Raw genomic sequence first — 13,154 nt, forward strand, 5'->3', positions numbered from 1 at the left:
GTTTGCATAATTTCCCCCCCGGAAGTTAAGGCTATCAACGTTATTAAAGTTGTTAAAAAAATCTTCGCAATCTGATTTCGCTTGCTTCCTCGTGCCTTCGTGTAATTCATTAGGTACCTATATATAATAACGTGTCGTTATCTGATTTATGAAGTTATTCTGGAAACAAAGGAAAGGAGACACGCGTGTCTGTAAATGTTCAAGCCGAAGCGTCTCCCTGAAACCATGTATTTTTATCCGACTTCTATAAACTAAATATAGCGGCGCAATAGAATAACAAAATATGCCCAACACCGTGTTTCGCGACAATATGCAATTTTCGGATCCTAGATCCTTTGCCGTTAAATTGCTTCATAAATCTAAGATCATCGAAATATACCGTATAAAAATTGATTGCCAATTAATTAGTTATATTACATTATTTTCTTGGCTCTATATTAAAATAATACCACGTTAAAGAAAATTCGAAAACAGAGTATGCGCTTTATTTTTACGTTATAACAATTAAAAAACGTTTAATAGTGCCTATATATTTAACGACTTCTGTCAGTGTTTCCCAACCTTTTTTGAGTCGCGATCCCCTTTTATAACGTTCAAATAACCTGCAACCTTCCCGTAAGGCAACGAAAACAGATTAAAAGTAGGTATTTCGGAATATAATTTTAACTTAACGATATTAAAAAAAAAAAAAAAACAATGGCGTCAGAAAACACTTCGCGGTATTACCACAGGCTGGTAATTCCGTTTCGAAATAGTCACCGTGTCTATTATACAACGTTACGATAATTTACTTTCTATTAACGAAGGGGGTGCATGAACTTCGGGTCACCGAATTCGTTCAATTTTCACACAATGGCACCGCAGATTATAGACAGCAATGTTCTAAACGCGCGGGGCACACTGTGTGCGTACTCAATTTTTCACGAAAGAATTAATCCAATGCTCTATATTTTATACAAACTGAAATGCACTACAGCGGGGCCAGCGACGATCTAGAATTTAAACACTCCGAATAGTAGTCGAACACACTAAGCAGCCACTGCCCCACTCTTTATTTTACATATAAAAAATGCAGACTCCGATTTTCTTGAGAAAATTTTTGCTACCTGTCATTTAGTACATTACAGTGTATACTAACTATATGCGAAACCTGAGCCGAGTCTATGTTTCGAGCCTCGCACACCCTCTTCCTAAGCAGACGCTCTTGTTATAACCTCGCGCGACATCGAGTTATTTAAAAATTCCCAACGGAACTTCAGACGCGAGAAATTACTTTCCCCATCCGCAACCAGAAACGGGATGTCGCCCGGTAGCAGTTTCGCCAGCAGTTACCGTACTTCCTGGAGGCCTGCATACCTCCCGCCGCTGCGAAGCTCGCGAACGCGCGACACTTTGTGGAGCAGAACAAAAAAAATCTGTTGCGAAGCAGCGCATACTCACCTAATCATAATATCTCGCCTCGAGAGGATCCCGAACCGGCGGAAGCTCATTCAGCGTGGAGCGCGCACTACCTTTTGATACAACACTTCCGGCGGCACTTTTATTTCTCGTTTCCACGGCGCGATCGCGAGCGGTGCGACTCGGCGAGACGTCGATAGAGAGATAACTAAATCACTACGACGGGGTCAGTTCGCGGCGAGTACGTCTGTTAATCTGTTAGTACCAGTGCCGTCTCAGGGACGTGACACGGGACCACGAAATCAGGCGGCCCCCTTCCCATTCCTCGGCCCTGGCACGCTGGGGAAAAAAAAAGGTGTTCCCCGAGAGTTATAATGGACGACCATTGGCAGCTTCGCGGAAGTAATAAAGCTCGCGGTAAAGGATAACCGCTCGGCCGGCGAAGTTGTAAGTGGGTAAATAAATTTCTGTTCAACCTCGGCGGAGGGTACTCCTTCGGGTCCTGCAACTCTATAGCTCTCTATTCTTTCGACTCCTATAGTTCCGTACATTAACGTTAACACGGTGGGAATATGGTAGGCTGCTCTTTACCGATCGAGGAACAAGGGATCGCGATCATAGTTTCTCCTTGAACTGTTTCCGTTGCTCCTTGTGCGCCACCTTCACTCGAATTCCTTCGTCACACCGTTCGCAAATCGGTTAGCACGGCTACCTTAGGAATAATAGAATACCGGCAGCTTTCTAGGTATATCTTACTCCACGTCTTTCGTCCTCCACGTTTGCGATCTATACCTTTGTTTAATTCGCCGCCGCTATCCAAATCGCGTTAGCAATCGTCTTCATTTTCGCGACACAATGTCGTCTCAAATGAATAAGTGGAGCTAAAATGGGGGAATGCAATCAACGGGGCCGCACGCGGAATGCTTACAACGTTGATTCAATTTTCATGAACATAAAGCTTCGTTAATGAAAAGCGCCGATTCGCTGAGGTAATTACTCGGCACCGTGCACGTGTCCGATAGGAAAAATATCGGTCTGTGTGGCCGAGCGGAAAAAAAAGAGAAGAGGAAGATCACCGAAGGGCCCAGCCTCTGCACCCCTGCGCCCTGCTCGAGTTAAATTACTATAGAAGACTTTATCCACTTTAGGCACCGACCGTCAAGCAATCATCCTATTGGCCGTGCCATAGTATCATGAATGACGGTAAGAAAAGCCACCGAGAGCCGGTTACCATGAGTTCCCCTGAAACACTATGTGCCGTTCACTCTCTTCTATTCCCACGGTCCACTTTGCCAAGCGAAAACAATGCGAAACGACGCTTTCGGGCGACCTGGCCGGACGGTGCACGCGGCGGTACAGTTTGTGCCTTGGGAAGCAAGATATCCCGGCGTCATGTTTCTATGACCGTTTTGCGGATTTTTCGTTAACAAAGTTTGGTCACCTATTTCGGTGACACCCTGTACGTAATACAGAATGTTAAGTACGAAGGAAATTCTTTCGTGTCTCTGGTCGCGTTCCTTTCGAGGCACAGGAATAATTTACCTGCCTTTGTAGCTTTATGCCTTTATGGTGCGGCCTGTTCACGACTAACTTTCCTTCCAAATTCATACGCAGCGTTGTGTAAATGTTTTGACGGATTTGGAAAACAGTTTATTTGGGGATTCATCTTTTTTTTTTAGCAGTTCGTACAAAATTTCAAGGCGGTACAAAATATAACACTGAAAACCTGGTGACCACGGGCACAGGGCCGAAAGAAATCGAGGCATCAAAAAAAAGTTTGGTTAGGAGTTGCTACGAATAAGGTAAACATCCGATACTTCTGCATTCTGTAGAAGTAAAGAAAAAATGCTTCAGGAGCCTGCAAATCAATTTAGATTTTTTTTTGCTCGTGGAATGTCGTTACAAGATACGCGTAGAAATTGTTTTGTACGATTTGAAAGAGATGGTTTTGAGTTACGTGACAGAGCACGTTCCGACAAGCCTCGGGAAGCTCGACGCGAAGATTTGCGAACACAGCTGGTGGAAAATTCGACACATACCACATTAATCAAACTAAACTGAATATTAGAGAAAAAAAACTATTTTTTTGGACAGGGGAGTCAAAAAGCCACACTCCTGAAGGCCGTGCTCGATGAGAAGTTTCGAAATTCACCAAAGAAACCATCGTAAACTTGGGTTGGGTGCTTCTCCAAACGGCTTACTCATCAGGCAAGGCACCAACCGGCTACCATTTATTGAGGTCATTGGAGCACTCATTAAGGGCTAAGCAGTTTACATTGTTTAGCAATATACGAAAATTCAGCGACCACTTCCTTGCTACAGTAACGACATAATTCTTCCGCGATGGAACTCGCAAGCTGCAAGGGAGGTGGTTTAGAGAGGTAGAGAGTAATGGCAAATATTCCGATCAACAAAACTCGTAACCTATGTTGTAGTATTAATAAACGAACTTCTACGAAAGAAACCCAAAAACTTTCACCTAATATTTTGTGTTATCACAATCTTCTTTAGTGTTCTTTCTCTGTTATCTATTCTGCTCGGCAAAACAACAGTTGATTGATAATCCATCTCTACGTGGGTAATGGTTGCAAAGAAGCTACCTCCACTAACATATGCGCATACTCATGTCAGAAGTCAAACATAAGGAACAAAAATAAAGTAGGATGATGCAGTTTACTTCACATTATTTTCTTCTCTGTTTGCTCGTGGTTTACTACGGCGCGATTCGATCGCTACTACCTCTCGCAACTTCGTCGTCCGCGCACTCATCTCCTTCTCTCTCTCTCTCTCTCTCTCTCAACTCTCCGGCCAGCCAATACAGCCAACACAACATTCGCACGCACTTCGTCCTTTCACGCCGCGTCACGCATCTTCACATTTCAATGTTTCGTGAAAGAAATAGTTATCCCTGAATCACTATAAGACTTATGCAATAAGTACCGCTTAGAAGACACGTCCGAAATAAGTTACTTACCAAAATCTAACTTTGTAACTAGGAGAATTAGAGGGACAATTAGAGAAGCAACAGAATAGAAACTCAGTCCAAAAATACTCAGCTGAAACTCCAAGCACAAGACTTCAGTACTCTACATGCAATTAGTCCATTTTCTATGAACGCTTAATTCACGTCACGTCAGCTCGATTTAGCTTAGTAAGTATTCTATTGTTAAGTACAATCAGTATATACGTTTCTTGCCCGGGATTCCAACAGGTTACAATAATCTCCTTATTGTCATGCCACTAATCCTTCCATCCCTCTTTTAGCTGCCCCTTTTATAGCGCCCATCGAAGGTGTCGGTAGCATTAGGAATAATTAAATTCATAGAAGGAGTTCGAAGGAAGGGCTGGCAAATAAAGAAGTTCGTGGAATTTCCCTTTTTTTGGCCAGCCACCCGATAGTAATGCTTCGATACTAGATCGCCTAACACACCTCCCACCTAGCCATCACTAGCCTCCCAGTACATATACTTGCACTGTACAGTGGAGGGGGGCGTCGTCGTGCCTCGTTTAGGCATGCGCGTGAAACACTCGGCTATTGCTTGGCATGCGTGGACAACAGATGAGTTGTGTTGACATAAAAACGTGTATACGACATACAGAGGAATTATGAACGTGAAATAACAAGGTGATAGAAAGGCTAACGCCACGAATACGTGACTGCCAAAGCGTTAAGGCAGAAACGTGCTTCGGGCGGAATGTAAGAACGCCATGGTATTTGCTTTGATTGAATTCTTCTTAACGCTTACCCCGAGGAATTCGTCGCACTGAACGTCCACGATCCACGGAGCTCCTTATTGCGACTCTTCGCCACTTTAAGAAGCGACTGTCAGATAATGACCCAATTAGATGTCATTTACACGTGAGTCATATTATCAATTTACCCATGTCCGGTTGCTGGGCTTTAATGCCTTACGCGTACGGAGTACCCACGTTTGGTATAGAAAGGTAAACCGCCTCGGGTTGCGTTGGTAATCGTCGCACCTGCGGACTCTGTTCTAACTGATATTGTTCGATTGTCGCGAGCGCTGTGCGAGCGTTTTGTGTCTTGACACGAATTGTTATATGCGGCAGAGGGGATGTACAAAATTCGTGGATGAAGGTTAATCCTTGACCGACATACCTTAAACAGGTTTTGTGCGTAATTGGCGATTTTATCACGCGCTGCAATGATCATTTTATGTGTACTTGATTGCATATGTTGCCATTTGAGAAAGAACAAGACCACTCCAGCGTTATTTCGCACAGTGTCAAATATTTATTAAAAACTGTTAGTTTTTCAGCGAAAGAAATTTCATATCACGGTCATAAATTTCTAGTTTCACGTGTTAGGTTGTATTATTGATATTTATTGAAAATCACTGAAAATATTGGCAGAGAATTTTCGAACATTTGCGGTGGAAACAAAAAGAGCTGGGAGATCGCTTTACTTCGCCACCTCAGCGACCCTTCCCTCGAATAATAAAATTTTAATTTGTATATTCCCTATTAGATCTTCACGACAGTGTTGCCACTAGAATAGCGCGGTTTTCTTAACGAAAATGTGTCCAAATTGAACCTCGTCTCTCCCGGAATATTTTTAATCATACGTAATGATCATTGGTCTATGGAATTCAAAAGTAATTTAAATCATGTATAATTAAATATGTTCCGAATGAAGTCGTGTTTGGACTCATTTTCATCGGAAAAACCTCGCCCATCCGTTGATAGCACTCTCATAAAGATCTACTAGGAAATATAGAAAATAAAATTATTAGTAGTGTCGACATATATTCAGGCCCGTCTCGACCCATTTTTGCGCCCTAGACAAACTTGTCAAATCGCACCCTTTATTTATAATACATTTATTCGAGATTTTTTGTGACTTTACTCTGTTACCGAAAACACTGCAGCGTCAGTTCTTAAAATTAAAAAAATCATAATTTGTGGACTGACAATTGACAGAAGAAGAATTTGATTTATTTAACGCATTACTGTGTCAAATTTTACAGACAATATTATTTAGGGTGCACACAACACCGCTTTGCCTATTGTTATAAATTAGGGCACTAATGGTGTCAATGAAGAGCGAAGGATTAATAAATGCTGACGTATCGCGCCCAGTGGCGTCGCATTTCCAAGTGGAGGGGGGCAGAACTAGTTCGCCGCCGACTGACGTTGGAGCTCTCGGTTTCTTCGCCACCTGGTATACATATCCGGTCGACCGGCACTCTGCAACTTTCCTACTTCATTCATCGACGCATTCTGTGGCCTTTGAAGGTTGCACAGACAGCAAGGAGCGGGTATGGTCGCGCGCCGACCCGTTTCAACATAATAATTCCTTCTTGGAAATACAGGGTGTTTCAGAATTATAGGCAAAAACTTGACGAAGCAATGGGACTTGCAAAAAATAGATTAAAAAATTCTGTTACACGCAGACCCGCAAAGCAATGATTTTTTTTAAATATTCATACGTGCTGTAAAATGATTGATGTGTCGAAAGTTCAAAATGTGAATGAAAAGTTCGCTCGAATCCATGTTTCACTTTTCTGTTATTCACAACGATTCGCCTCGCGTTTTTCTTGGTCCTTGTGTTAAATTCATCAAGCATCAAACAAGACTTTACTTAAAAAATTAAAAGAAAGCTTTTCCTTCTTACAAGTTCTGTTTTCCAATTAAGTTTGCTTCTGTAGTTTTGAAACACCCTGTATAGCGCGGTACCACTGCATTCTACCAGTACGCACACATTTTGATGATAATATTAGTTAAAATAAAGATGATAAAGAGAACTAACTCATAAATTAAAAAAGCATCGTTTACTCTGATTTTCGACTCTTGCTAAATTTTTATAAAACGATCTGCCCGAGGATTAATGGGAATCGGATAGCAATGATGTAACGATCGTAAATGTATTCTGACAAAGTGCTCTGCAACACGGTGAGAAGAAAGAAACAAATCGTCAGCCGTGTGTGTAGCAGGAAGTAATAATAATAGGAAGCACGGCATCAATGAAATGGGAAACCACCAATGACTAGAATACTATCGTCATCCCCGACGGTCTTTACGTCACCTATGGGTCAGTAACCGTGACGTTGCTTTCACCGGGTACACCGGGGCAATCGCTCTGAGCGTTGCAATTTCTTGCAATCGATGAACCACTTCCATTACATATTAACTCATTCATCGTCTGGCTGGTTCGCTCAATTTACTGAAAAATTTAAAAATATTTACTAACGATCCTGTTCTCAATAATTGATTAGAAGATCCTGAAAATTATAGGGGAAAAAATGGAGTTTTGGACAGCCCTTGGAATTAACGGCTCGCGATAAACGTGTAATTTTGAGGGCATGGGCAAATTCGATGATGCATGCGAAACAAATTGCTGAATACAACGGGGGGCCTAACAAGTCTGACGAATGGCCAATGTATTCTAGAATGATGGGGACATTTGATGAGAACGAAATTGCAGATGAATTTTTCTCCTCGCAGCAATTAAAACTTTAACGTTTTCAGTGGCGCAAGGTTTTCAGGAAAGTTTGGCTTTACTCGGCCCGAACCAACATCTCGGACGATACACTTTCGATGCTTTCCAGAATTTGTAAGTATATCGATGCGAGATGAAAGTGCTAAAAGAAGGTAAACACGATTTAAGGAAAATTGACGAAACGAATCTGCGACGAAAATTGCTGACACTAATTTTCTATTTCAACAGGAGAATATTATAATTTATACCGCGACGTCAGTAAATATGCTTTTTTTTTAAAAAAAAATGCATCATTAGTCTGTCCGTTTGATATCTCTAAATATTTGTGCGTTTGTATGTAAACCTGAATCTAGTATTGGTATTTAACTCGAACCTATCAGAATGTATCGACGAAAACAGTTTAAGAAAATATATAGCTACAGAGAATTATTGTGGAGAGACACATCAGTTTATTATTCACCTTTCAGGATACAAAAATGTCCGACTTCCCTTGTTTTCTTTAACAGCCTAACCTCTTAACCCATCTTAACCTACTTTTATAATATAATTCCCGAAGCTATAGCTTAATCCAATCGCTCCTCTCAGTTTTTACTTATTCTAACTTTTAACTCATGTATCTTACAGCTTTCCTTAGAACCTATTTCCCAACTCTCCTTCTCAACTTCTCATCCATCCCCTCTGCTCTTACCCCCCTGCCCCTATAGTTCGTAGCCTAACCAATTCTACTATCCACCCCTCCCTCAAAATATTCACTATCATCTCTGCTCCAACCTCACAATCCCCACCCGGAGAGCCGTATCGTGCACGTTATTGAATAATAATTGGAACATTAATACAGCGTATCTATAATTATTTTGTCCCAGGCTATAATAGCTTCATCGTTCCGACTTTCACGGAAAGGGAAACGGCGACCTTAGGACCCCACCGACAAAACTGCTTTTGCATGGAATTTCTGCGACACCCAGCTGTTGACAGTTACAATTTAGTCATAAAGCATAAAACCGTGCTCTACTGATCATACCGATCACTATTAACGACCATCCCAGTAAAAGATCTGAGAAGGGCACGCGACCTGGTACGTACACAATATTCGTGGGACCATTTCTAATCGATCGTTAATACGATGTTTTTTGGTTCCGAGCGTAACCACCGACGCCTTTCCCTCTGCCCTCTGTGGCCTTTTCTCAGAGTCAAAAATCCTTACACTTGTCACACAGTTTCTAGTTGAAAGTTTACGTGTATCAGTTTCTAAAAACGTTAAGAGTAGCGTGTGATCTGAATTCATACATATCCTGTTTATGGGACAGAACATACAATTATCACCTTTTTTTATTCGCATACCTTGTATACATATACCTAGAACACAGCCCCCTGATAGTGCGAGATATGTAGGTACACTCCGCGTTACACTCGCAGGAATCGCGATATACGAAACGCACGCTCACGCGAAATAAAGGGGATGCGCATTGTACATTCTTCCGCATATCTCGTGCCATCTTTTGGCCTAGCGTACGAACCTTGGCAATATACGAGATAGGTGATTGACACTGCTCGCGTATAGTTCTTCGTTTCGGCTGTCACCAGCAGCACTCATCCATTTTCATAATTCAGAAATAACAGCGTTTCTCGTTGCAGGAAACCGCTTTAAGCTTAATTCTCACCATCTTTCTAGCTGACGGCAATCAGCCGTCCAAAACCAAACTGCATCGCATTTGCCTTCGGACTACTCGCAAGAATGTAAAAATGCCACTAACGTGTTTTAACTCTGGTCACTTGTTCTTCCATTCCTATTCTTAACTCAAGTAAAACATGAAAGCAGTCACTTATCGGCTTATTATTAAAAACTCGAAGAAAGGACTAAGTAGGAAAAAGAGTATATGTAGCGCAGATTCCGGGGAGACTTAGAAGGTAATTAGAAAATAAATAAAATCTCATCGCATCTTAATGCCGACGAAGGACTATCCTTCCCAGCGAAATCCATGGGAGAACGCTTCACGGACGCCTGACGGACGGTTGCCTGCCGTCGGCTAGACGAATAGTGAGAATGAACCTTTACAAGGTGGTCTATTGTACCTAACGAACGTTTCGCACAAGCAACGCAACGGCAAGAGTATGCCTGGGAATGGCAGTTGCTGGCAAGGGAGCTCTATGTTCTATCGAAAATTCCATTCGTTCGATTCCCGGAGTTAACACAGGTATTCGCGGTGCGACCGTGCGGCGTGCACGTGCGCGAGGGCACCTTCCGGAGGGGAAGGTTATCGACGGCGCCTCGCGAAGGAGAGTAAAGCAGAGGACGGCGAAGGGGTAGAGGGGAGTCCCAGGGGAAATAGTGAGGCACACACGGATGAGACGTAGGTGTACAGGGAGTTTGTGTGGTAGGGTGTGCGAGGGTGTGCGATCGCGTGCCGGTACGCCAGCGATGAATGGTGGGGAGGAAACGTGAATGATCCATAGAAGCCGGTGTCGTTGTGTGGCGGGATCGGGGAAGTGTGTGTTGCCAAGCGTACCGTACCGATGGAAGGGAACGGAATGGTAGTGGAACGGTGGGAAACGTCAAAGAGATGGTAGGGATACGGCGGGGCAAGGAAGTGGGGCGGGCGCAGGGAGACTCGGCTTTGGAAATGGCCGCGGGAAAGTAGAGAGCGTTACGTCGTCCGGCAGGCGAGCTAAAGTTTTTCGTGCGCGGCGTTGATCGACCCGGCGGCGCTTTGGAGAATCGGCCGAAAGCTCGAACAGGGTGCGATGCTTTAAACTGCTTAAAGGAACGCTGCGCACAGGGGAGGATCCTGTGGTGTAAGTGCGCCTGTGACAGCCGGTACCTCCGAAGGGATCAGTGCGGGCGGTCGTGCACGAGGATGGCCGGCAACGACGGTGCACCACCGAACAATGAGATCCTCGGTACGGACAAAGAGGAGGAGCAGGGCGCGTCAGCGCGGGGGGAACCGCATTCCAGAGTGGGCGGCATCCTGGAATGCGATCCCCCCGGTAACAGGAATCCGCCGAGCGAGAACGACTGCGCCGACGGAAGCGGTGAAACTGTGATCGGCGACGACGACTGTGACAACAGCGGAGGTGTCAGAGCCGCGATCACTGATAACGGCGGCCTGTGCCGATATGCCATCGGCACTGCCAATACCGCTATGTCTTTCATCGAAGTTTGTCAGGTATATAACACGATCATCGGTATTCCCGCTTCAACCTCTGGCTACTGTCAATCAGCTCTCTGCTCGTATCTTTCCTCGAGCTTCCGACTTTTCCATGATCCCTCTCGCGTGCACGCTCTCCGTCCCCTCTCTTCGTTCCGCTCACGTGTCCCAAAGCCGCGTACTTGTACACACGAAATCCCTGGTTTTGAAAACTTCATCAGCGGTCCCCTCGATCGCGATATAAATAATGCCCATTCAAACGACCGCTCGCGGTGCCGAGGCGCCCGATCTTCGAAGTAACGAGAACGAAGCACCGTTAATCGCTCGATTACCGCCTCGCTTTCTCTCGCGGTGTAACAATGTTACGAGATGTCGTCCGTTTCAGATTCGGCTGCAACATCTCTTCCCGCAACTGGTGTCGTCCCAGCGGTACAGCCTCTGCGTGGACTCTATAGAACTTACGGCGGAATGTTTGGCCAACGACGTGATACGGTATCTACTGAAGGAAGATATCTATCTCATATCTCGGAACCCGGTTTCACGCAGCATGAGGCACAACGTGTATCAGATGCTGAATAAACACAGCATCTTGTTCGCGAGCATGGTGAATCGTTTGAACGTTGTGCCGGATACGGCGTACGAGGCTTTCATGGCGGTCGCGGACGAACTGTTTTTACACGGCGGCGTCACATGGGCAAGGATCGTCTGCCTGTACGCGTTCATGGGCAGGCTTGCCCTTTGGGCCCGCGACAGACGAATGCACGCTCTGAAGAAAAAATTACCGCTATATGTATCGCGATTTATTGGGGAGAAGGTCGCCCATTTCATTAAAGGATACGGGGGATGGGTAAGTGTTAGGTATTGAAGTTCAGGAAGCAATACCGACGGCGATTCTCTGTTTTATCCATGATAATAAATTGCTCGCTGGTACGCTGATCTTTGTGTATGCTGTACTTGTTCAGGACCAGCTCTGCGTAGAATACCCTGTAGCGGAAGAAATTAGCGGAGCGATCTGGAGGAGTCTTCTGATGACGGGCGCCACTCTCGGCCTGGTTGCGACAATTTTAACGGTGACCTCCTGATATACGCTCACGAACCAAGCTCCACGGGGTACGTTTTACATGAGACCTTTCAGCGTACTTATATTCTACCAAAATGCAATTAAAAACAACTTCCAAGAATTCGTACGGCATTCTTGCACTGGCACTGAAAATGGTATTATGTAATTTGATAGCCAGCTTTGGTACTGCGTCTTTATAAGAAGCGTGGAATGTGAATTTAGTTCTGCCCCTCCGGCGCATCTTTGTATCGATGCCGCTCGGTTCAGGGGCATCCTCCTGTTCGCATAACTCAAGCAGATACGTAGAGTTTGTAAAAGTTAACGATACAAGTTCCCTATTATATTTGTATTTTGCAATAATTGCAGCTCGATGGACTAGTTAAATTAGTAAAAAGGAATCTTATTTAATGTTAACCTAGATATTTTTTATCAAAGTAACTATATATGATACTCAAAATTGATGTTTCAGATATTTATACCAAACAAGAATCTCGAAATTATATTGAATTTAGGTAGAAGCAATCTAAATATATTTATTTATAATTTATTTTAGGTAGAAAATATATTAAATAACAAATTTCCTTATCGATCAATGACCATTGGTAATGAACACTTGGAATTCATGAAAATAGAAACAATCGATGTAACAGTGCTCATTAAATGTATAATAATATCTTCAAACAGCAGTGAATATTATGTGATAGCTTCTAATAGTATTGGAAAAATTTTATACAAGTATTTGGAGAGAATAAACATTTCTACAAAGTATCAGTTTCCTTAATTGTATCAATTATTTTGTATTCCTATAACAAAAGAATCGTCTACAAAATAAGACAATTCTGTTTTATACGTAACGGATATACGATAATATACCTCATATAACTAACACGTTTAAATATCTTTTCAACGTCAAGTATGAAATGCAAAGATGACCGGATGATTAATACAAGTAGCTGATGCTTGTTGTCACTCTGATCGACAGTATTAATGTATTACGCTTAATAATTAATGTCTATTAAATAGTATCAATGTTACGATCTAAAATATCTTATAAAAAAAAAAGTATCGACCTTTTCGCTACATAGCGTTC

The 13,154-nt window shown here is 43.3% G+C and overlaps 2 protein-coding genes across 4 annotated transcripts in view; one reads left to right on the forward strand and one right to left on the reverse strand.

The window, feature by feature from the left end:
* Window positions 1-1,590, reverse strand: part of LOC143370188 (synaptic vesicle glycoprotein 2B) — a 40,808-nt gene extending 39,218 nt beyond the window's left edge. Inside the window, exon 1 of the mRNA XM_076814933.1 lies at window positions 1,441-1,590. The gene's annotated coding sequence lies outside the window, so the exon portion shown is untranslated. The remainder of the gene's footprint in view (window positions 1-1,440) is intronic.
* An 8,685-nt stretch (window positions 1,591-10,275) lies between these two features.
* LOC143370192 (uncharacterized) lies at window positions 10,276-12,832 on the forward strand. 3 transcript variants are annotated; one of them, XM_076814944.1, is made up of 4 exons: window positions 10,276-11,022; window positions 11,390-11,851; window positions 11,967-12,114; window positions 12,534-12,832. In XM_076814944.1, the coding sequence occupies exons 1-3, from the start codon at window positions 10,714-10,716 to the stop codon at window positions 12,084-12,086; spliced, it is 891 nt and encodes a 296-aa protein (XP_076671059.1). In that variant the 5' UTR covers window positions 10,276-10,713; the 3' UTR covers window positions 12,087-12,114; window positions 12,534-12,832. The 3 variants fall into 3 exon arrangements, 2 of the variants coding, with proteins under 2 accessions (XP_076671059.1, XP_076671058.1); XM_076814943.1 differs by having other exon boundaries at window positions 10,277-11,022; window positions 12,239-12,832; XR_013085571.1 differs by having other exon boundaries at window positions 10,281-11,022; window positions 11,967-12,371.
* Window positions 12,833-13,154: the final 322 nt, after the last annotated feature.

This window comes from Andrena cerasifolii, chromosome 6 (assembly GCF_050908995.1).
Source record: "Andrena cerasifolii isolate SP2316 chromosome 6, iyAndCera1_principal, whole genome shotgun sequence".
Classification (NCBI taxonomy): Eukaryota; Metazoa; Arthropoda; class Insecta; order Hymenoptera; family Andrenidae; genus Andrena; species Andrena cerasifolii.